The 25,099-nt window shown below is 38.1% G+C and overlaps 1 protein-coding gene across 2 annotated transcripts in view; it reads left to right on the top strand.

Annotated features, from left to right (window-relative positions):
• KAT6A (lysine acetyltransferase 6A) overlaps positions 1-25,099 on the top strand; it is a 111,627-nt gene that overhangs the window by 46,264 nt on the left and 40,264 nt on the right. Inside the window, exons 3-8 of one of the 2 annotated variants that reach the window (XM_032618506.1) lie at positions 10,117-10,225; positions 14,105-14,220; positions 14,814-14,895; positions 17,620-17,734; positions 19,084-19,400; positions 21,820-21,938. In XM_032618506.1, coding sequence (XP_032474397.1) covers positions 10,117-10,225; positions 14,105-14,220; positions 14,814-14,895; positions 17,620-17,734; positions 19,084-19,400; positions 21,820-21,938 — 858 coding nt within the window. Of the gene's footprint in view, positions 1-10,116; positions 10,226-14,104; positions 14,221-14,813; positions 14,896-17,619; positions 17,756-19,083; positions 19,401-21,819; positions 21,939-25,099 lie in introns of both variants that reach the window. The other variant, XM_032618505.1, reaches the window with a different exon arrangement.

Genomic DNA, 25,099 nt, shown 5'->3' with positions numbered 1-25,099 from the left:
ATAAAAATGCCTAATGGTTAAATTTAATAACCATAATTTGTTATTAGTAATTAAAGACGTTTTCATTTTGGGGAGAGTTAAAACTATATTTCTAAGTCTTAATTACTGCACTCAAAGTTAACATAATAGGGGTTCCACAGGAACAGTTAAAAGATACAGGTTTTCAAGATAAGGACAAATTATAGTAGTTGCTTCTCACCTTTATCAATTTTGACCTTATTACTTCAATCATCTGACTTGTGAGAATATGAAAAATCATAGCACTTAATTTTTTTATTGTAAAATTTACATAAAATTTATTTTAAACATTTTTTAGTGTACAATTCAGTGGCATTGAGTATATTAACAGTGTTTTATTTTAAAAAATATTTATTTATGGCTGCGTTGGGTCTTTGTTGCTGCTCACGGGCTTTCTTTAGTTGCAGCGAGCGGGGGCTGCTCTTTGTTGCGGCGTGGGCTTCTCATTGTGGTGGCTTCTCTTGTTGTGGAGCACGGGCTCTAGGCACGTGGGCTTCAGTAGTTGGGGCATGTGGGCTCAGTAGTTGTGGTTCACGGGCTCTAGAGTGCAGGCTCAGTAGTTGTGGCGCACGGGCTTAGTTGCTCTGTGGCATGCGGGATCTTCCCGGACCAGGGCGTGAACCCGTGTCCCCTGAATTGGCAGGCGGATTCTTAACCACTGCGCCACCAGGGAATTCCCTTCACAGTGTTTTAAAGCCATCACCACTATCCATTTCCAGAACTTTTTCATCATCTGTATGTACTCATTAAACAGTGACTCCCCATTCTCCCCTTCTTCCCAGCTTCTGGTAACTTCTATTCTACTTTCTGTATGAATTTAACCACTCCATATAAGTAGAATCCCCATATAAGTAGAATCATACAATATTTTTCCTTTTTGTGGTTTGCCACTTGATTTTTTAAAAAATGAGTTGCAACAATTATAGTTGAAAAAGTTTTTTTAAAGTTTTTTATATAATGTTTTTATAGTGCTTTATAGATATTTCGTATTTAAGTCTAAGAACGATATGACCATTATTATTGCTTAGTGCATGTTTGAGTATTATAGGGAGTCTTATATGAATTACGTACTTCTTTCATACTCTTAACATTGGCTCTGCTAACTTGTCTCAATCATTTCTAGTGGTCATAAAACGAGAATTTGTAGCTTTTAAGAAGTCACAAATCTTTATTGCCTGATAGTCTGTGACAGGATCTCTTAGAGGTTTCTGAAATCATAAGTCTAAGTGCAGGGTTTTTTTCCTTGAAAATTCTGGTGGTCACAATTCCAGAATTTATCATTCAGGTCAGTCTTGAAAGAAATAATTGCAACAAAACAGATTCTTGATTATCCTTTATGTCAGTGTTTAAGAACAGAGACAACATAAAGGTGGATTTGAGGTCATCAGAAGATATTAGAAGATGAAGACAGTGACAGGTATATAGTGGATTAAAAAATTAACGTCAAGTCTGGGAAAAATTAAAATTGGACTTTAATAAAGATGGGAATATCTCAGATGATGTAGCTCAGCATTTAGAAAATGTCATTATATTTAAGATTGTCTAAATGATTGTGTCCAAAATTTATTTTCTTTCATGGCGTAGCCGCATGTAATAGAGATCATTGGGCAAAATTTTTGCTGTTCTTTTTTTAATCAAAGTTATTTCCAAAAACTCAAGTCAGAATGCTACTCAACCATCTGTCTACTAATGGGAGCATCTACCGTATTTGGCTCAGTGCTGCCATCCAGTGATTATTGTGGAGATCTCAACGTGGTGCTTAAGGCAGCCTAGGGCAACCCATGACACAGGGTACAATTTAAGTGCCTCCTGCCACAAATCTCCCCCTACTTTTGAGAAGTTGAATGACAGTAGGTTGCTGTGAGCGAAATCTTACTTAGTTATTGAGGCCATGAAATCACTTGGTGAGATTACTTTGAAACAGTAGAGCATTTTTATATTATTAAGATTATTATTGAGCTGTGCATAGCTTTATCAGGCTCATAACCAACTCATAGTTCTTTCTGAGATACTGTTTTTCTTATTATTACCAGTTTTTCAAGGTACTTCGATTAATGTATTGAACACTTCTCAAATGCATATTACATGCTAGGCACTGTTCTTAGTACTAGGAATACAGTCCTCAACAAACAGAAGTCAGAGCCTTCATGGAGTTTACATTTAGTGGGCGACAAATGATAAGATACACATACACACAATATTTTAATTAGTGAAGAGGGTTAAGAAGAAAAAACAAAGCAAGGCAGGGGTTTATGAATTATTGTAGCTGGTGAGTTGCTTTGAAGTGTTGGAGTGGCCACAGAAAGCCTTACTGAGAAGGTGACTTTTGTGTAGAGATCGGAAGGATCTAGGGAAGAGCATTCCAGATAGAAGGAAAGCAAATGCAAAGGCCTGGAACAGTTGACTTGTAAAGAAAGAGCAAGCAAGGGGGCTGGAGTAGAAAGTGAGAGGGAGAGAGCAATAAGAGACTAGGTCAGAGAGGCCACTGTGGGCTTGTGTGCGGGGGTACAGATCACATGGGGCCTTTAAGCTGGAAGTGCTTGGGCTGGATGGAGAGTTTGGGGCACCAAGCGACTGCTCTGATTTACCTTCTAACAGGCTCACTCTGGCTTCTGTGTTCAATGGTGTGTAAAGTCATTTGCTACAATTTTTCTTCTTGTTTTGTTAGCTGTAGGAGTAGGTTTACTTTATATACATATGAGAACAGTCAGATATAAGGACTACGTTTGGACAGTTCTGGGAACAAGTGATTATATTGCATATTGTGTATCTCTATACATATTTTAAAAGACTTTACTCATGGATTATCAATGGTTCTTTATTTTATCTTTGTGATACAGGATAATTGAAATCAGCTGGTAGAGTTTTACTTGGAAAATGTTATGAATATCACTACCCCAGTACATTTCAGGTTCAAATCTTACAGTGAACACAATGTAGTGTTAGCTTTTCTCATTGATTTTCATGCTCAGTGATATTTCGGGAATGAGAATGATCTGGAGTTGTAAGTTTTTACGCACTTCACAATATGGTTAGGCATATGCTAAAACAAATCACACAGTTAACTGATAAGCAGTTCTATTTGATCAACACAGAAAACCTCAGATTTATTTTGTAACCTAGATGATTTATTTAAACCACTTTTTTGCTTCTAGTTCATCAGCTAAAATGACTCATCCTCAAAGTACTGTTACTCTTTCCCAAACTGCACTTAAAAAATGCCCTGAAAATAATTTTTTTAAACCCCTGAAATTATCAGTTAGTTAAAATATCACGATCACTGTTGGTAATAGTATTTCTTTATGGATTCAATTTTGTTTTGGTAGCTGAAATATTTATTATTTTTATGCTTGGTCCTATGATGTCAAAGAATAAACATATTCATTGTACAGTGTTTAGTTCAAGGAAATTATGGCTGTACTGCCCTGTGTTACTGAAAAGTGTCTGTATAAAATTTGAGTCTGTTTGGACCAATGTCTTTAATTGACTTAACAAATTGCTTTCCAGCCTGTCTTATTTTCACACTGTAAATACCAATACTGTTTAAACTTTTTATTGCTGATAATAATCAAATTGTTTTGTGTAGGGAGTAGGCAAGGTCTAAGACTGTTGTTGTTTGATAAGTACCAGAATAACTGAGTTACACTGCCTGCACAGCTCCAAGTTAACCATGCAGCCAGTATGTCTAAACCACTGCCCACCCCTTTCCCCCAACTTTAATGAAAGACTTGAATGAACTCAGTTATTTTGTTTGAGGTAGACAAAATCTAGTAATATGGAGCAGTGATCATATATTAAAAATATTAACGGCAGAAATATTACAGGGAACATACAGGAACATATGGGGATAGTTTTGGTAAAGATTTCTTAGGTATGATTTTAAATAACATTTCTGCCATTAAGAACTTTATTGTCTGGTTCTAGATGACAAAGATATATGCTTGAAGACACAGATTACTGCATAGTTTTACTTTTTTAAGACTATATTTCCTATACTGAAGAAGAGCAATTTGTTTTTCAGACTTCCTCTTTTCTTCATCCTTGCATGTTTGCTTCCTTAAGTATGATCTAATCTATCCCTCAGAAGTAGCAGCAGATTAACTTAATATGTTAATTATGCTAACTAAATTTGAGTTATGATACTGTTCTTGCTCTGCCCTGTAGCTTCTTATTGTAACATAGGTTTCTCCAGCTCCACGATTGCAGGTTATACAGGATTCTTTATCTGAACCCAGCTTTGTTTCTTTTTTAGCCAGACTGCTGAAGTGATACACTGCACTTTATGTGAAAGTGGAACCACTAGTCTGCCAGTAGCAGATCCTTACATTGGACTGTGTCCATATCTTCCTAGTGGAGCTACTTTTCCATACTCTTATCCATATTTTAAAAAGAGGGTGGGTAGGAGAGACCAAGAAGACGAGTTGATACACAGTCCTTGATCTTTACCACTTCTCAGATGATTGTTGTTCTCTTATGGAACAAGTTCTGACATGAAGTTCTTCCCACCATGAGCTCTGATTGTGTGTGCGTGCGGGCGTGCTGGTGGGGAGAGCTGTCATTTACCAATATTCTTTTCTCTAAAACTTAAAAAAGTTTTTGCAAAACTTTCCTATCTTGGGCACAGTCATCATTTTCAGTTGAACACATGTAGATGATTCTTCTAAGATCATGCTTTCCCAGCTTTTTGACTTCTTTTATTGTCTTCAGTTTTACTTTCTTCTGCTTTCAACTGGAATGTAAAACTCTTTGAAAGTGGGAGCTTTGTCTTTCTCACCATTGTATCCTCAATTGTCTAGAATAGTGTTTACTAAATGTTAAAGAATTCGTGCACATTTGCCATCTGGGGTTTTCTTTATTAGCAAGAACTTCATACGTAGGAAATCAGAAACTCTAACACTCCTCTGCTAAACCAGAATCTTTAGTTTTTCTACTTTTCTGTTTCTTTTACTTTCTGCTGGACCTTTATTTCCATTTGATCAGGATTCCTGTTGGTCCTTAACTCAGGCTTTCAGTTTGTCAGGCCGTGTTCTGCTTATGATGTCCAGCCTTAACTTTGTGGCCCACTATTGTAGAAGTATTTGCATTGCATTCTGGGGGAATTCCCACCCTTTAGCTTATCTTGTCTATCTACAGTTTCTCTGATTTTGTGAGTCCAAGGCTTCAGAGGTGTTAAGGAAAGTTGTACAACCTTCTTGATTGGAAATACTACACATTGATTCTCTCCTATCTTAGCTTTGTGGTTAGGGCTGATTGACAGTTTTATTTTCCATCACGAAGTGATTCCCTGTCACTTTCCACACAGATTTTCAGACTTTTCTGCTCTGTGAATGCCCAAACCCATACCTATCTACTTCTCTAAGCAAAAACATAGCCTTCTATTTTAGTGAAAATATAGAGGCCACTTTGCAGGGATTTCATCAGCTTTTCTCTTCTGTATTTCAAATTTATTCTATGTTAATACATACTTTGCTGATTCTGTCTTGCCTGAGGAATGTGTGTCCATTTCCATTTTGATAGAGGTTTTTCTGTTGTTGCTGTTATCTCTGTTCTTAAACCCAGCCAGTCTCACCTCTCAGTTTTCTCTGTCAGTTATCACTTTCTCATGGTCTGTCCAGCCAATCGCTGTCCCACTTGTAGCAGGTGATTTTATTTCCTATTTTCCAGAAATATTGAGGCTATTGAAAGTGAACATCCTCGACTTTTCCCTGTTCCCACCATCCCACCTACAAGCAGTATGCATCTACACCATTCTGTCTGCGAAGGCCAGTCCCTTTACCTGTGCTTACAAATCCATCCTCTTTTCTAAGCCAGTGTTTTCCAATAGAACTTTGTGTAATGATGAAATAGTTCTATATTTTTGCTGTCCAAAACTGTAGTCAGTAGCCACATGTGACTCTTGGGCAATTTAAACGTAGCTGGTATGACTGAGGGATTAAATTAGTTTTATTTTAAATTTAAATAGCCACATGTTATAGTGCCTGCCATATTGAACAGTGTAGCCTAATCCTTACTACATAATATGTTCTGTTATTTCTTGTTTCTTGAATCTCTTGGACCATGTGTGTCTTCTCTTGCACATTTAAATAGGTTTAGTCTTTCTCATTTGAAATAACTAGAACACATCAAAACCCTTTGTCATTTCCTTTTAGCTGTCTCCTGTCTACTCTCTGTCCCTGCATGGCAGCTTGTTGGTTCCTATGACTTCAGTTCTTATCCTGTCACTGAGAAGGGCTGTCTTAGTGAGGTCTCCAGCTATTTCTCAGTTGTAGAATCCAGTAGTTACTTTATCTTCCCAACATTGATTTTTTTTTTTTTTTTTTTGCAGTATGCGGGCCTCTCACTGTTGTGGCCTCTCCCGTTGCGGAGCACAGGCTCCGGACGCGCAGGCCCAGCGGCCATGGCTCACGGTCCTAGCCGCTCCGCGGCATGTGGGATCTTCCTGGAACGGGGCACGAACCCATGTCCCCTGCATCGGCAGGCAGACTCTCAACCACTGCGCCACCAGGGAAGCCCCCAACATTGATTTTTGGATTGCTCTCTGCTTCTTGAAATTCTTGTGTCATCACTTCTCTTGGTTCTGTTTTGTCTTGGTCCTTTCTGGCCTGCTTTTCCTCTGATGCTTCTAAATGTTGCTGCTCTTCTATCCCGACTTTGTCTCACTTCTCCACTCCCCTCCCTTTACTGTCTACCCCTTCCACCTACTCCACTTACCTCCACCCTCTCACTGGGCATTGTCAGTTATCACCTGCACATTCATGTCTTTTGAATCTATCTCTAGCCTCTTTCTAAGTCCCAACTTCACTGTCTAAATCACCATCGGTATTTCTTTCAGAATATTCCAGAGGTACCACAGTCCTCCTCAATAGATGTTCATAATTAAATTTAACTTTCTAATTAAAATATAAATTCAGAAAAGTACACAGATTGTAAGTGTATGCCTTAATTCCTAATTAAGATCCATGAAACCATCATCCAGGTCAAGAAAAGTAACATTATTTATACCTCAGAAGTCCCTCTCCAATTCATTACCTCTTTCTTTCTCCCTAAAGGTATAATCACTATCCTGACTTACAACAATATAGAACTGTTTTTGAACTTTATATAAATAAAATGATATATTATGTATTCTTCTGGGTCTATTCTTTCATTTGCTGTTGTTTGCGATATGTTGTTGACTGTAATTTGTTTTCATTACTGTTTAATGTTCTACTGTAGTAGGATATAGCGTAATTTATTTGTGTAACCATTCATTGATAGTTATTTGGGTAGTTTTTATTTGAGTAGATTTTGGTGTTATGAATAATGCTGCTCTGCTCATTTTGTGTATATATTTTATTATATATTGTGTGTATGTACTTCGTTTGGGTATATAGCCAGGAGTGGGAAGTGCAGGATCATATGGTATGCTGTGTTTATTTTTAGTAGTTTTCAGAGTGGTTTTGTCAATTTATATTCCTATCAGCAGGGTAAGAGAGTTTCTTTTGTTCCATTTTCTTACCAATACTTATTATTGCCAGTCTTCATAATTTTAGCCATCCTTGAAGATCTGCTTCCTTGATGGCTAGTGAGGTTGAGCATCTTTTCTTATGTTTATTGGCCACTTGTATATTACATATGTATTTTCTGTTGTAAAGTACCTGTTGAAGTCTTCTGTCTGTCTTTTCCTTATTGACATGTAAGAGTTCTTTGTATATACAGTACTGGATATGAACATTTGTTGGTTAAATGTGAGTTAATATCTTCCATTCTGTGGCTTTGCCTCTTCACTTCTTTAATGGTGTCTTTCTAGTCTTGCGTCCTTCTTACTGTGTTTCCTACCCCAAATCAGTTAGCCAGCAGTTCCTGCCAGTTATACCTTTAAATACCTCTTTTGTCTCTTCTCCAGTGCTTTCATCAGTGCCTTAATGCAGGCCCTTGGTACTCAGGGCCTGGATCATAGATCATATCCCTTCCCATCCATTTCCAACCACGTACAGAGTGACTTTTCTAAACTTCAAATCTTACTCATATCATTCCTCTGTTAAAATCTTCTTGTGGTACTTAGAGACTACAGCATAAAGCTTAAGCCTCATGACCTTGCTTCTACCTTCTTTAGAGGTTACTTCAAGTTTCTACTCCTGGATGAAGTCTATCCCGACTTTAGTCCCTGGTTCCTTTTCATATTTCTTTATAAAGAAAGGATGTGGTTGTCTTTACCACAGGCACAGTTGTTAAGACAGCTTCCTGCTGTTCATCTCTCAATTTCATCTCTTGGCTGAGCAGTACTGTTAGTTTGCTTGTGTTGGACATTTTTACGTTGATGTACCATCCAACTCTCTGACTAGTCTATTTCCTTTTCAGACTTTTTCCTCTGCCAGTCCCTTAAATTTTGATGTTTTGACCTTGGCTTTCTTCTTTCCACCTATTCTCCATGGGAGAACTCATCAACTCTGATGGCCTTACTGCCATTTTGTACGTGCAGTCAGCCCTCAAGGTATCTACAGGGTCCGGGGTTCCAGATTCAACTGATTAGGATCCACGGTTGGTTGAATTCAAGGATGTGGAACCTGCGGATATGGAGGGCTGACTGTCTGTGACTTCCAGATTTTTATTTCCAGACCACCTTTTCTCTTGAACTCCAGATCCATGGGCATTGCCCCTTTGATGTTTCTTAGGCATTTTAACCTTATTAAGTCCCAAACTAAGCTCATTCCTCCCATCTCCCAAATCCAGTTCTGTATGATTCTATATTTTCTTTGAACATCCCCTTCAGGTATGCCTGCCTGTCAGATACCTCTGTGAAGCCTTTCCCTGATACCACTTTTCCCTACTTGGTCACTTCTTCCTTTGTTTCCCTATCATAGTACCTGCAAACATCTGTTCTCCCCTGTAGACTAAAAGCATCTTGAGGGGTTTGTATCACTATCCTGCACAATGCTTAGCATATGTAGTTGAGAGGTGAATGAGAGTACCTCCAACTAAACACACCTGAAATCAGATTCATCATCCCTTTGCTTTCCTCCTGGTTTTCTTCTTTAAAATGACTCACCTTTCACAGTTGATGGCATCCCCATCTTTTCAGTTAAGTTAGTCATGTTTAATTCTTATTCTATCACTTCCACAACTAGCTGGTTTCTGAGTCCATAGCTATGTTTTCCTATTCCTTTCCCTTAGCTTTGGTTCAGCTTCTTATCTTGTCTTCACCAGACTATTGCAATCACAATTGTTCTACCTATCTTTAGGTTTTCCCCAGTTGGTCTTTGTTATTGCTACTGGAATTATTTTTGTAAAATACAGTTGATCATCTTTTGGTTCAGTAACCTGTTCGTCTTTTCTTCAGGATAAAGTCCAACTTCTTTATAAGACATTCAGTGGCAATCTTAAAGAACTGGTCTAGTCTTCCTCCGTCCACTCATCACGGAAGCCATATCCTTTAAGCACTAGCTTTGGCAGACTGCAAACCGAAGTTCACCTTGTTTACACTACCTGTATTGCCTTTCTCTCCATCCAGTGCTGTGGAGGAACCTAGAGACCTAGGTTTAAACCTGCTTTTAACAATTACTATCTGTTGTCCTTGGACAAGCTTCTTAAGATACCATAGCACACATGTATTAAGTACTGGCACTTCATATGTGTTATCTTCCTCGTTCAACCCTTCTCCTCCAAACCACAGTCGCAATTTATCTTTCCCATTTGTACAGAGCTACTTACTGTTACCTTTCATTATGCTTATTAAACATCTTATTTTTCTCCTACATCACATGCCTTTTAAGGGCTGATACTATGATTTCTTGTGCTTAATTCAGTTGAAGTTTTCAATCTTAGGTAATGGATTTGCTTTGCCTAATCCACACTGTATCATTTAGTTTCTAAGTGACCAACATGATTGCGATAAGATTTTTTGGACCAAACTTGTCACTATGGGGACTGTTTGTAAAGGCCCAGCCAGAGCAGCTTGGTAAAAACTCACCTACTTTGTTGGAAATTCAGGAGGGGGATACATTTGTCCTAAAGTTATATGTAACTCTCGAAGGAATTTACAACTATAATTGTAATGTCTTTATATTTATACTAAAAAAAAAAGCCCAGTACCTGAGTGAATTGTGTTTTTCTTTACAGCCAGTTGCTGAACCAATCCCCATCTGTAGTTTCTGTCTTGGTACAAAAGACCAAAACCGAGAAAAGAAGCCAGAGGAACTAATCTCCTGTGCAGACTGCGGCAACAGTGGTATGTAGCCCTTGTGTCCTTGTGACAGGTGCCCTCAGGCGAGAGGATGTTTGACTGGAGTTTGTACCCTTGGTCCTTAAGAAAGGCACATTTTAATTTGATTCTGGTTTTAGGTACCTGAGATGAGCTTCTAGATGAGGGAGGGATTTAAATGTATAGTTGAAATGTTTTATTCAGTTAAGTTAAATCAGGCCTCAGCTGTTATTGTTGTTTTTATAAAAAGCTTTCCATAGACTTATTTTTTTCTGTTGGTCTTTATATTTCACTATCAAACATCTGTTCAAATCACAGCAATCAGTTAGAAGTTATTGCTGGTTTCTTTAATAATCACTACTTACCTTTCTTGATTTATGCCTCAGGCTTCATGAATAGAACCAGGATGATAACAGATTTGTTTTTCTTGATAGAAACTTAACATATGTCACATTGGGAAATAGAGCGTTGACACTGCGATTTAGTGAGCTGTGTGAAACTCTGGGCTCTAAAAAAGGTTTTGCAAAGAGTCTCCTAATTTGTCAATTCCAGAGATAGTCTTGGTCTGCATTTTAAGAACTTAAGAGGCTTTGCAGTATCTTTAATCATTGGCTTAATAGTCAGTGTTTTATACCAGTGACAAATAGGATTTAGTCCGGAAAGCAGAAAACACACTACATACTTCAAGGGGAGAGGAATTTAATACTAGAATCAGGTTTTTGTGAGATCGTTGGAAGGGCTGAAGAGGCAAGCTCTGGACTGGGCCTCAAGGACTGATTCCTGGGACGTTGCAGAACTGGCCCACCAGGGAGCCACTGCATCTGCCTCCATCTGGAAGGAGGTGGAAGTGGGAAGTACTGCAGAACCGTTGAGTTCTGTAGCTGGTGCTGAAATACTGAATTCGGCCATCGTCACAACTGCTTCTGGATAGCTGTGAAGGTGGAGAGTAGACACTGGCGTTTTCATAACTTTTCATTAGAAAACAGTATCAGGAAGAAGATGGTCTTTGCTTCATTACTGCCTTTCAGAAATCACTCAAACACATCCCATTGGTAGAATTTAATTCGTATCTAGAGCCTAACTGCAAGAGAGTCTGGGAAGTATAGTCTTCAGCTTTTCGGTTTTTATGTATAGAAGGCATTAGAAGGAGGTGGGAAGAGATCTTGAGTAGTGGTGACCATATCCAGCATAATACGACAAACCAAAATGAATTCTGGGTGGTTTCACAGTTAATACAAACCATAAAATCATAAAAGGTTAGACAAAAATATAGTGATATGTCATACAATACAGTGATTTCCAAACTATTTTAGTAATGGAACCCTTCAGAAATCTCATGAGAACTCAAATACATAAAACAGATAAAAATGAATCTGCTTTAGGTGAGGTAGGAATGAAATGGGAGCAGGGAGAGGGTTGTATTGTAGCCCTGCCTTCCAAGAAGCATTATATTTGAGGTGGTCTTGGAGTTTCTGTAAGATAGGGAAGAGCGTACTTTGAAAATCTAGTAAGATAAATAACTATTAGTTACCATTGCTATAGAAATAAATTACTACAAAACTTAGCTAAAAGCAACAACAAACAGTGTTTATTTCATGTTGTTTCTTTGGGTCAGGAATTAGGGAGTGGCTTATCTGGGTGGTTTTGATTTGGGATCTTTCATGAGGTTGCAATTAAGATTGCAGGTCCTGTGCTTGTGTCATCTGAAGGCTTTCATGGTGACTCATTTACCTGGCTGGCAAGTTAATGCTGCCTGTTGACAGGAAGCCTCAGCTCTTTGCCCTGTGGACCTTCCCATAGGGCTGCATGAGTGTCCACAGGTGGCGGCTGATTCCCCCAAGCAGGTATCTGAGAGAAAGAGCAAGGTGGAATTGGCAGCATCTCTTATACTTACCTTAGAAGTCATGCTGTCATCTCAGCAGTATCCTGTTTGGTGTGGGAGAGAACTACACAAGGGCGTGAACTGGTGGTGTTGCCAGGAGGGCTGCTTGGAGCTTGGCTATCAGAATAATCAAGGAAGAAAGTATGGACATGGTCAAGTATACGAAATTTGGTATTTTTCAAATTGAGAACTAAAATACCCCAAATTTTTAAAAGCAAGAACTGTTTGAGAAAAATAATTGCATTAAATATGGCAAGGGGCCAAAAGCTCTAAAGTATAGAGCGCGTGCTTACATTTCTAAACGTGACGTCTGGGGGCAGAGCCTATGAATAGGCAGTTCACACCAGAGAAATTTAAGAGTTGAGCGTGTGAAAAACGTTCTACCCAAATAATAATAGGAGCGCACACCAAAGCAGCAGCGAAGTGTTACTTTATAGCTTTTATAGAGCTCGAAAGATAAGAGAGCCCAAACTGGAGCTGATAAAATTGTGGTGAAGTATTTGTGCTTTGCTGGTGGCACTGGGTATTATATCATAGGATTTGAAGCATGTTTTGGCAGAGCAAGTCTACCTCTCAAGCTATAACAATGTTTATTTCATCTCACCAACTCCTCTTTCAGGAATTTATTCTCAGGAATTAACTTAAAAGAAGGAAAGAATCTTATCATCATGAAATAATTCACTTTAGTGATCTAATAACTGTTACGGGTAATTGTCTAAATATTTGCAACAGGGAAATGGTCAGGTAGGTTATAGTGTGTCAAGTCAGTGGAATATAATCAGTTTAAGGAATGTAAATATAAAGTTTGCTTGAATAAAATAATGAAGAAAAGCAAATCAAAGCCATATATATTCTATAATTAAAACCATGCAAGGGCTTTAGTTAGTTTACAAAGGGAAGAGTAGGACACAAAATTGCTATTCTAGGATGATGAGATTATGGGTGAGGTTTTTACGCCTCTTCTATTTTCCTTGGATGTTAGTGATGTTTTGATGATAAATTTCTTATCTCTTAAAAGAGAAAATTATTTAGGGATAGAAGAGAGAGGAGAGAAGATAATTTAACCACTTCTTCTCTCACTGAAGAAAAATAAACATAATGAATTTTTAGAGGAAAGGGATAAATCTTTACAGAGTTAAGAGCAAATTGGCTACCCTAAGTTTTTGAGAATCAAACTGATATTAATTTTCGGGAGAGGAAACATTTTTTCTGTTACTATTAATTTTGATCACAATAGAAATATTGCTTAGGTTTTAATTTTAGCTTGAGTGCCTTAAATCATGAGCGCATAACTCACATTTATTTATTTATTTATTTATTTTTTGCGGTACGTGGGCCTCCCACTGTTGTGGTCTCGCTCGTTGCGGAGCACAGGCTCCGGACGCGCAGACTCAGTGGCCATGGCTCACGGGCCCAGCTGCTCCGCGGCATGTGGGGTCTTCCTGGACCGGGGCACGAACCTGCGTCCCCTGCATCGGCAGGCGGACTCCCAACCACTGCGCTACCAGGGAAGCCCCATAACTCACTTTTAAATGATGGCATTTAAAAAATATATTTTTTAGTTATAAAAGTAACTCATGTTATTGTTTTTAAAATGAGAGCACAGAAGGGTATAAAGTAAAATGTAAAATCCTTTTCCTGCAAAATATTCATAGCTCTATATCCTAGGATGTTACAGTTGTAAACAGTTTTTGTGTTGCTCTTCCAGAAACGGCCCAGGTATGTTTTGTATTCATATGCATGGGAGCATGTGTACACACATAGTGCTTTAATTAATGCAGGCTTAATAAAAGTTTGGAGTTTGTCAAGTTTTTTATTTTCAAATTGGGGAGGGTGATGTATTTAGCACGCATAAAACTGAATTGAGTGCCCAGTCCCGATGAGGTGTGTGTGGCAAGCTTCCAGGGGCTTCTTGTTTTCCTTGATGTTTTGGTTTAAGAAAATTGCCTTTTTCTACCTCATTCCTTTAATACAGTTACAAAATGATTCTTCGTTGTTTTGTTTGCGAACTTTCCCCTTATTAGGTCATCCATCCTGTTTAAAGTTTTCCCCTGAGCTAACGGTTAGAGTGAAGGCCTTACGGTGGCAGTGCATCGAGTGTAAAACGTGCAGCTCCTGTCGAGATCAAGGCAAAAATGCAGTGAGTATCTTCGTCTTCCAATGTGAATATTTCATTTAGAAGTAGAATGTACAACTGGCATTTTCCTCTAAGTTTGGTTGGTTATTTTCAGTCACTTGGTCCAGCAGAATTTAGAACAGTAGCTCCTTCAGTAGCTCCATCATTAGTTTAGAATAGTTGCTCATTGACACTTGGATGATATCTAGGTAGTTTCTAAAGCACCTTAATTGTATGTTTGCAGAGAGACTAGCTACTTTAAAGAAATACTCGTGAAATTTGTTTGAGTAATATGGAGTTATTCATTAAGGGATGGTCAGTTATATTAATTACAGTCATCCATTTCTCTTCTTTTATTAAAACAGACTAAAGTTAGCTTGTATCTGGCTACTGGATAAACTTAAAAATAATGAAACTTTAGTTCTTTATTAAAGATGGATGAAGCAAAACTTTTTGCTAACTCAGGCTGTCCGTTTACTCAACTAATACAAATTAAGGGAACTTTCATTATTATGGTAACTCATCTTCTTTATGGAAAGGAACTTCCTAGGTTTCATGAAGTCATGATCCTGACATGTTTCACAAGGTTGAACCGAACTGCTCTTTCTCTCCTTTAGGATAACATGCTCTTTTGTGATTCCTGTGACCGAGGTTTTCACATGGAGTGTTGTGATCCGCCACTCACCCGGATGCCAAAAGGTAAGACATACTTTCTGAAATCAGTCTGGCAATATAAAAGGGCAGGTTAGTGAAAGCGCTTTTTAATCTGCTTTGTTAAGATGAGAGAATAGTTTGCATCTTTCTATTTGGTGTTGTATAAGTAGGAAGAGAGCGAGCAGTCACCTTAAAGGTGGGGATAGTCTTTCTGTTTAGGCATCCTAACATTCTTATGTGGTGTGGATTTATTATTAGTTTCCTCTGTTTTCATTATTTAAGTATCCATGGAGGGTGAAGGTGTTCATTTATAATTTTTTGCCAGCTCTATAGCTAGAGGGCAAAATACTTGCCTCCTTATGTAATAGTTTGAAATATCTATTTCTTGAAAGGAAGAAGTGAAATTGTATTAGGTCATGTTGATTATATCACAGCTCATCACTTTTGAGGGGCCTAAAGCTATTAGGGCCTCTGATTTATCGAAAACCTTAAAAATTTTATAACATTTTGCAAACAAACAGGTGCCCAAATCAGAAGAATACAGCTTAATAATGTTATTCTATTCTTTTGACTCCTGTTCCTTGAAAGGTATTTAGTTGGGATACAGTTGCCTGTTGGTTGGATTTCCATCTTATCGTATGCTTATAGTTTCTTAAAAAAAAAAAATCTTTAGTCTTCCCTGCTTTGTCTTACCATAAATTCCATTTTCAACTCGGATTTTGTGATTTATAGGTTTCTTAAGTAAAATGCTTATGGGATACTTGATGTGTCTGAAGAACTTTTTCCTGTTGATGGAAAGGGACTCAACCTTAGTTACAGCCAAGTTATTCCACTTTAGGATTTTACTTGAGTCCCTCTGTGCCACTATTGATTGTCACCTTTTGAAGAGCCTACATTTATATGTATTGGAAGAATTAAGTATCCCCCATTTCCTACCTCTTCCATTTACTTGAAATGTGGACAAAAGGCCTTCTGAGAATCCTTCAAGATAGTAAAGATTTTCTTAGGACTTCATTCCTGTGTATTTAATGCCTACAAAAGTTTTATGGAAGCTTAAAGCAGGCAACATTTTATTTTGAAATAATTTTAGATTTACAGAAACGTAGTACAAATAGTATAGAGAGTTCTCATTGTATCCTTTACCTAGCTTCCCCTAATGTTAACATCTTACAGTTATTGAAACCAGGAAACTAACATTGATCTGATGTGATTAATCTACAGACCTTATTTGAATTTCTGGTCCTGAGAATCCAATCCAGGATGTCACATTACATTTAGTTGTCATATTTCCTTACTCTCTTCCAGTCAGTTCCTCAGATTTTGTCTTTCCTGACCTTGACACTTTTGAAGAATACTCTCCAAGTATTTTGTAGAAAGTCCTTCGTTTTGGGTTTGTCTCTTGCTTTATCGTGATTAGATTGAGGCTATGCAGTTTGACAAGAATACTAGAGAAGTGATCTTGTGCCCTCTTAGTGTATCATAACAGGGGTATATTATACTGGTGTGTTTTACTACTAGTGGTGTTAACTTGAATCATATGATTATAGTGGAGAAACTTGACAGACACCTTAAAGTTACTCCTTTTCTGCTTTGTATCTCCTTTAGCATCAGTCATTGATTCGTGCATGCACCACTTTTTACTGTGGTGTTTGTCTACATAGTGATGAGTTTTCTATTTCCATCATTTCTTCTACATTTACTAACTGCAGTTCTGCTATAAGAAAGAGTGATCCCCAGCTGTGGGATGATCTGAGAGGTGATGCCTGTTTGTCAGACTTTGGTTTTTGCTGTCAGAGCTCCCATCCTGGCTTCTGAAGCCGATATGGATGCCCTGGGGTGGGCACCACCTGGCTCCCACGGGCTCCCAGGTTTGACTCTATCCATTTGGAGTGGCTTGGGGACCCCAAAGCCTTTGCTCCTGTTGGTTTGTCCCTGACAGCAGACAAAGCCTCGTGCTGCCCTTAGTTTTCCCCCTTTATTTCTTTTGAAGAACCAATTTTTCATGGTACTTGTCCTGATTGTTTTCATAGTGTTCAAATCTGTACTTTTGTATGTAGGGGGAAATAATTTTCTCAACAGTAATTGTTAATAAATACTGTATTAAATTGTCATGAAGGAGTTCTTGTTTAATAAATGGACATGTAAAAACAACAAAACCCACCCCCCCAAAAAAAGTAAGAGTGATCCCTTTCTCCCACTTATTTATTTATTCAGCTATTCAAATCATTATGGACTCATGGATATTTATTTTATTCTATGGCTTATAGTCCATTGCTGTGATTATTCCTTTTTTTCTGGATTGACCCAGATCTGGCTGTTGGGAGTTCCTTCACGTTGGCTTCTGGGTCCTTTTCACATGCCTTCATCATCTGTTGAGCTCTTCTTTATTTCCTGGCACCACAAGCTGTTCCAGGTTATCTTGTATTTTCCCAGCTCCAGTCCTGGACTCAGCCATTCCTCTATGGGAACCTGGCTTCTTTTCTTGCAGAACAGTAATTAGAAGCCCATATGTGGGTTCTGGGTATAAAGTGAGGATCAGTGGACTTCAGCCATGTGTGGCCTTCAGGATATTTGTGAGTCTCTTCCAGTTGTTTGTAGAATTTTGTGTGTGTATGTTTTCATGTTTATTTTTCTGGGGGGCTTTTATCAGATTTTCAAATGAGAGTCCTTGACCTGAAAGAGGTTAAGAACTCCTGGCTTAGAGTATCTGAACTCTTTCATTGTATTTATGTCCATTATGCTTTTATGTGGAATTTTCTTTCTTTATAGGCATGTGGATATGTCAGATATGTCGACCTAGGAAAAAAGGACGAAAACTTCTACAGAAGAAGGCGGCACAGATAAAACGGCGCTATGCTAATCCAATAGGACGTCCAAAAAACAGGTTAAAGAAACAAAACACGGTGTAAGTTGTACTTGTGGCAAGGTGAGGGGAGAAGAGCGTAGGGTCTTCTCTGTAGCACAGGGTTCACTTGTTTGCTCTGCGAAAAGACACGCAGTTGTCACAGCTGCCACTTTTATGTAATAATAATGGCTCTTACTGAGCCCTTAATAAAGTACCAAGGCACTCACTGTTCTAAGTGCTTGACATGTGTTAAATCATTTAATTCTCCCACCAGCCCAGTGAAGTAGGTACTGCTGGTACTCTCCTTTTTCAAAGGAGGAAACTGCAGTCTAGAACGATTAACTTGCATAGTTTATAGTAAGTGTTCAACTGAGATTAAAACCCCAGTAGGCTGGCCCCAAGGTCTGGCTCTAAACCGTTACCTTAGATTGCTTCTTTTACCTAAAAAACAAGGAAGAAAAAATTACGTTATTGAAGCATCTCACAGATTCTTCTCTTGATGTAATCTCAGTAGTTTATTTCTGTTATATGTACAGATTGCTGGATAGCTTCTCCTATTGAGGTCATAGCTAAGTCCCATTTCTGTGTCCTGAAGTAAAATAATGTGAATTTTCATCTGTTAGCAGAAATCAGGGATATAATTATCTCTTGTGGACTAGAAAACTGGGCTAGGTTTGGAGGAGGTGGGGCAAGATTAAGTAGCTAATTTTCTCTTTTCTTTGGAGTATCTTTATAGTAATTCACCTTTGATGATATGTAAACTATCTTTAGGCCTGTCAGCCTCTCACAAAATTTACCCACCCTTTGTACACTTAAGACGAAGGTGGTATAGCTGAAATGAGTGGGCGTTAGCAGCTTGAAATACATAGAACCAGTATTGTAGTTTATATTTTAAATCTTAAATCAAGCTTTAACTTTCCTGTAAAAAGATCTTTTGATTCCTGACTTGCAGAGAGTAACCCATCCTTATGTTTAGAGGTAAGAGTATAACTCTGAGTTGGTGCAGAGATCCTTGGACTTCATACCTGGAAAGGTCTTAGTTTTTCTCTGGTACAACTCTCATTGTATAGATGAAGACACTGTTGTTTAAAGAGAATGTGATTTGTCCAAGATGTGCAGCTAGCAAGTGGCAGAATTATGACTCAGATATGCCCTCTGACTCCTGGCCTAGGATTCTTTTCTCTATAAAATGAAAAGCCTTCCCAGAAATACATGTTTCTAATAACATTACTTTTTAGTCATATAATATTTACAGTTTATGGAATATTCTTAACAATATAGATTTTTAAAATATAGTTTTAGGTTATTTACTGTGTGTTATATATTAAATAGAAACCATATAAAGATTTCTTTTTAATAGTTTCCCTTTTCCCTGTTTGATTCTTTAGGTCAAAAGGTCCCTTCAGCAAAGTTCGAACAGGCCCTGGAAGGGGTCGGAAACGTAAAATCACTCTCTCCAGCCATTCAGCATCGTCATCAGAAGACGGATATCTAGAGCAAATAGATGGCTTGGACTTCTGCAGAGACGGCAGCGTCCCCTTGAAGTTCAATAAGAAAACCAAAGGGCTCATCGATGGCCTTACCAAATTCTTTACCCCTTCCCCTGATGGGCGGAAACCTCGAGGGGAGGTGGTGGACTACTCTGAGCAATATAGAGTCAGGAAAAAGGGCAACAGAAAATCAAGCACTTCAGATTGGCCCACAGGTAAAAGCTGTTCACTTAGAGACAAAAAGTGTTCCGAAGTGTGTTATTTGGAATAACAATAGTTATCTGGAGTAGATTCATATTTGATTATTAAAAATTGGTCTTGGACTATAAGAATGTGCTAAAGATATGTATATAAGTGATACTCAGGTGATAACTGTGGCAGGAACTTAGAGGCTAGAGATGAAGTTGGAGAATGGGCAAGTAGGAGTTTTAGACAAAAGAAGATGCTTTTTGGGTGGAACCACAAAGAATCTGCCTACAGAAATTTGGTGTTATAACCTTGACTCAAGGATAACTTTATGTAATATTTCATAAATTACAAAATAAATGATGTGATGAACATCAAGATGCTTACTTTATTCCTGGAAGGAAATTGCAGAGTATAGGTAAATATTGGGTTGGCCCAGAAGTTCGTTTGGGTTTTTCCAAGCCTGAATGAAGTTTTGGGTCAACCCAATAAAATGCTGATGGTATGAGCATAAGTGAAAGACCAAATTATATGCAAATATGATGAGGTCATTGATTTTTCTACTTCATATCTTGGCAAATACAGTTGTAATTTTTCATGGATTATACTTAAAAAGAGAGAAAGAGAACCACAGCTTCACACCATTTGCTTATGTGTCAGGCTCAGGTCCCTAGTTTTCAAAGTAGAAAACATCTGTGGAGAAGAGTTAAAAGTATAGCAGATAATTCAAGTCAGAGGAGAACATTTTGATGAGCTGTCCAGATAATTAGAGCTGGTCTTATCGCTGTTGAGTTGCGAGAGCCTAACCTGTGAAGAAAGGGCTCTTGGATCACAGGGCCGAATCTGTAGTGTCTCATGTGCTGCAAGGACTTCCTTAACTTTTATTTCCTTCCCCACAGTGTCCCATTGGTGATTGTATTCACTTCTTCATCATTCCTGCTTATATCAATGATTGATTGGTCCACTGCAGGAGAGAAAAATCCTCATCCTTGTCAGGTCCCCCCTTTTATGCTGTATTGATTGGCTTTTCACCTGAGTGGCAATCAACTAACTACAGTTTAAGCATTTAAGTACTTTTCATATCTTTATCAGCCATGTAGACTGTAGATAAGCTCCACTCTGAGTACATTTATCTAAGAAAATACGCAAGCCATCTAGGTTGGATTTAGGAAGGAATCTCTTAAAGCAGATCGTGATAAAAGACATTTTTGAATTAACCATTTCACTGGTGGTGGATTATTAGAAGAATCTACTGGAAAGTGTTAGAAATTATTAGAGCAAATGTATAAAGTGTATGGAGAACCAGTATTGAGCTTTAGGCATTGGTATGAGCTTTTGCTTTAATTGGCTCTGTCATTTTCTTTATGAATTGTAGAGTTTAAGAAGCAATCTGCACCATCTGATACAATGCTACGGAATACTGTGCTAGATCTGTGCCTGCATCCGTCTGTGTCATGCACTAGGGGGCATTAAAGGCACAGAATATCTTCAGATTATATATGTATTTTTCAGTTTAGGAATATTGTCAAGAGTGAGTCCTTGTCCTTCTTCTTCTTACACTAAATGAGTAACTGTATGTGCAATTGATTTTTAAAAGAGAACTGTCTGTCACTAATGGGGTGTTTTCAGCCATACTCATACAGAGAGGAAGTGAGACCACATCAGTGTCACCTTCAAATGCAAAGGATAGTGATCTCCTTAATCCCTCAATGCTCCTTTCACTCATTTCTTTACCCATTTGAGGAAGGTGCATCATTTCGTGTATGCTTATTATAATTTGTCATACTTACCCAGAGGATTACCATCTGTGATACTCAGGCTTTGGAGTTTGTGCTTTAAAAGGGTACCCAGAATGTGAGGGGAGTTGGTAACTTGGCATCAGTTAAAGTAGCTATTTGAAATACATCTTTTTGTTGAGATAAGAATGTATTGGCCTTATGAAGATTGCGGAATCATTGAGAATTTTAAAAGGAGCAAAATTTCCTTGTTTTGCTCTGAAGTGATAAAAATTATGTCTTGCTATAACATAAACTTCATCCATACTGCGAAAGAATGAAGAAGCAATATTTGCATGTTGACATGTTAAACTCATATTAAAAGTTTTATATTCATGTTATTTCAAAATAGACTTCATACTTCTTAGACCTTTTCCCTGTTCTACTTTTATATGTATGTATGTATATACTGAAATATAATCTCTTTTAATGAAGTTTAAGTTTAGTTATTTAGCTAGTATTTTTAAGCAGCTTTAAGTCAATTCAGGGTTTTCATTATAAGGCAAGATATAATATGTACATATTGTTTATTGACTAGTATCTTTCTGGGAGTCAGTTTAATGTTATCCTCTTCTCTTTTATATAAATAATATTAAGACTTTTGAAATTTGTTCTAGTTCATGTACTAAACTGAAGGTAGCATTAATAACGTGAGCCCTTTCTTAATGTGCAGACAATCAGGATGGCTGGGACGGCAAACAAGAAAGTGAGGAACGGCTTTTTGGGAGCCAGGAAGTCATGACAGAGAAAGATATGGAATTATTTCGTGATATCCAAGAACAAGCACTGCAGGTAAAGTTGAATATTCAGATGGGACAAACAGTTTGTTCATGGATGAGAAACAGAGGATTAATTATATTGTGGGTAAAGCAGTAATAGCAATTTATCCATCTGATCTGCAAATAGATGTGGTTTGTGCGTGTGCATGCATAGTTTGCTGGTGTTCTTTTCAAACCCATGATAACTGCTTTGGTTTTGCAGATAAACACATTGCTTTGACTAACAGTATCATATGAGCTTGGTTTATTTATCAATATTTTCTGTCTTATGTATGAAGAAGAGTTTAGGATTTTACCAACAAACAAAAACCAAGCCTCTCTCAAGTGATAAAACACATATTCATTAATTCAGGAAATATTTATTAAATGCTTCTGCCTTAATCCTTTGTTAACACGTAGCAAGATACAAATGTACAGACACAGAACCTACTTATGTGCCAGATGCTAGAGATGCCAAGGTAAATGACAGGATTCCTTCTCTAGCCAGGAGAGACTTGTAAATAGATAATTTCCTTAATGTGAAAGTTTAATTATAGAATACATGGAATTTGGGGAGTATGGGAGGCAAGTATGTACTTCTTTCTCTCTGGGGAGGTCAGAGGAGGATTCATTGAGGGGAAATACTACTTGAGGTGGTCTTAAGAATGTATAGAAGTTTATCGGGATGACAAGGAATGGGGTCCCGTATAATTAGAAGGAACAGAAGTGTGAAGATTTGAAAATGGGGGGAAATGTGAAGAACATAGGGTGTAGATAATGGCAGAAGAACAGACTGGAAGAGTGCAGGGGTAGATCATAAAGGCTCCTTTGGATTGTGTTTATTTTTCTTTTGTCTTTCCCTTCTTTGCCACCAACTCACTGTGTAAGCCAAGTTGAGTTCTGTCTCTTTTCTTGAAATTAAGAATTTATGAGGCTGATGCTGGGGATTCCTGTTGCATAGGTGAAACTCTTTGGATTAAGAGACCCATTAGTGCATAGACTGTTTATGTAGAGTATTTTTGAAAAATAAAGACAACAGTATAAATATTCAGCAAACATTTACTCGGCATTTCACCATCTTATGATTTAACCAGGTATGGCTTTGAGTCAGGTAGATCTGAGGTCAAGCCTTGGTCTGTCATTTAATAACTTCTACTTCAGGCAAGTTGCTTAACCTCTGAAGGCATATTCTTTTCCGGACAAGAAGTAAAAAAAAAAAAAAGTGTTATAGGTACTGTAGTAGAAAGTTACATGATGTTCAGTGGGAATTCAAAGGAGTGCTTCACTTTTTAAGAACCTTTTTTTTTCCCTGAATAAGTTGCAGACATATGCTAATGCCTTTTATTCCTGCTTATTTGTGTGTATTTCCTAAAAACAAGGACGTTCTTATACTTGACCACAGTACAGTCATCGCATCAGGAATTTAACACCAATGAAGCATGTTACCTAATCTGGAGATTTTAATCAAATTTCACCAGCTGTACCACTAATGTTCTTTATAGCAAAAGGAAAAATAAGCCATGTCCTGGTCCACTGTCCAGTCTAGGATCATGTGTTTCGTTTACTTGTTGTGTCTCCTTAGTCTCCTTTAACCTGAAACAGGTTCTCAGTCTTTATCTTTCACGCCCTCGACATTTTTAACGTGTGCAGGTCATTTATTTTGTTGAATGTCTTACAGAGGTGACGTGTCCTCGTCAGTGTGTCATACCAGGAGGCACGTAGTAGGTGTTCGTCCTGTTACAAGTGATGTTAACTTGATCACTTGGTTACAGTGGTATCGTGCCTTGTTTCTTCTCTGTGAAATCATTTGCCCTCTGTAATTATTAATATGTATCTTGTGGGAATACACTTTCTGTAAATATCCTGTTTCTTATCAAATTTTACCTGCTAGACTTTGCAGGTTGCTTTAGATGGATTTAGATGATTTTCTAATTTCATCATTTATTTTATGTTTATTAATTGGCGTACTGCTGTAAGGAAGAGCTTTTCCTTCTTCCTCTCTATCAGTCTATCTATCCATCCATCCATCCCTCCATCCATATGTCTATCTGTCTATCTATGACTTGTAGATTCTTATTTTATGAATTATCTTAATCATTTGTTGCTATTGATATTTATTTTGATGCTCAGATTGTTCCAGATTTGGGCAGGGGGAACCTCAAGCCAGCCCCTGTGTCATTCTGACGTGTCTCTGTCATTTTTCCCCCCACACAGATTGAGAACATTTATTGTGATTTTAATCTCTACCTCACCCTTAACTTTGGTTTTTTTGTGTGTGTTACTTTCTCCAATTTATTCTATTCATTTGGTGATTTTTAAAATTGAGGTATAATTGACATATAACATTGTATTAGTTTCAGGTGTACAACAAAATGATTCGATATTTGTACAGTCCATATTCATATTTACTTTTGGCCACAGCAGTATATCCTAGGCTCTTGTTGTTCTGGTTGTAGATTCAGCCATTTCTCTAAGAATGCCTAGTTCCTTTTATTGGAGAACACGAGTCAGTAGTAGTTCTGTTCTTTTACTTGCTCAGGCCCAAAGAGGTCCTTGATTTTTTTTTCTGTCTCATGCTCTGTACATATTCAGTTCATCAGCAAATCCTGTTGGTCTGCCTTCACAATATATCCAGAATATGACTCCTCCTTTTCCCTTCCACCTCTGTCTTAGCCTAAGCTGCTGGCACCTGCTTGGGCTGTTGTAATGTCTCCAGACCCAGCTACTTGCTTCCACTCCTGTTCCTCACCCCAGTCCTTAGTCTGTATTCTTTATACAGGGCCCGCAGTAAATGTTTTGAAACATACCACTCCTCTGCTCAGAAGCCCTCCAGTGTCTTTCAGTCTTGCTTAGAATGTTTAAAAAGGCCCACCATGACCTTGTGCCTGCCCCCCTCTTCCACGTTGTCCTCCCACTCTTGCCCTTGTTTGCTCTGCTCCAGCCACAGGCCTCCTCCTCTTCCTCAGACACACCAGGCACCCTTCTGCCTTGGAGTCTTTGCACTTACTGCTCCCTGTCTGGATTGCCCTTCCTCTGGCCCAGACGTCTAGTTGGCTCATTCTGTTTAGGTCTCTGCTCCTGTCACCCATCAGAGAGGCCCTTCCTAAATCCCAAACTGAAATAGCATACATTTATCCCCACTGTATCACTCTGTGTCCCCCTACCTGCTTGCTTGTCCTATATAGTACTTGTCAC

Source organism: Phocoena sinus, chromosome 21 (assembly GCF_008692025.1).
Source record: "Phocoena sinus isolate mPhoSin1 chromosome 21, mPhoSin1.pri, whole genome shotgun sequence".
Lineage (NCBI taxonomy): Eukaryota > Metazoa > Chordata > Mammalia > Artiodactyla > Phocoenidae > Phocoena > Phocoena sinus.
This window is presented reverse-complemented; position numbering and strand designations above follow the sequence as displayed.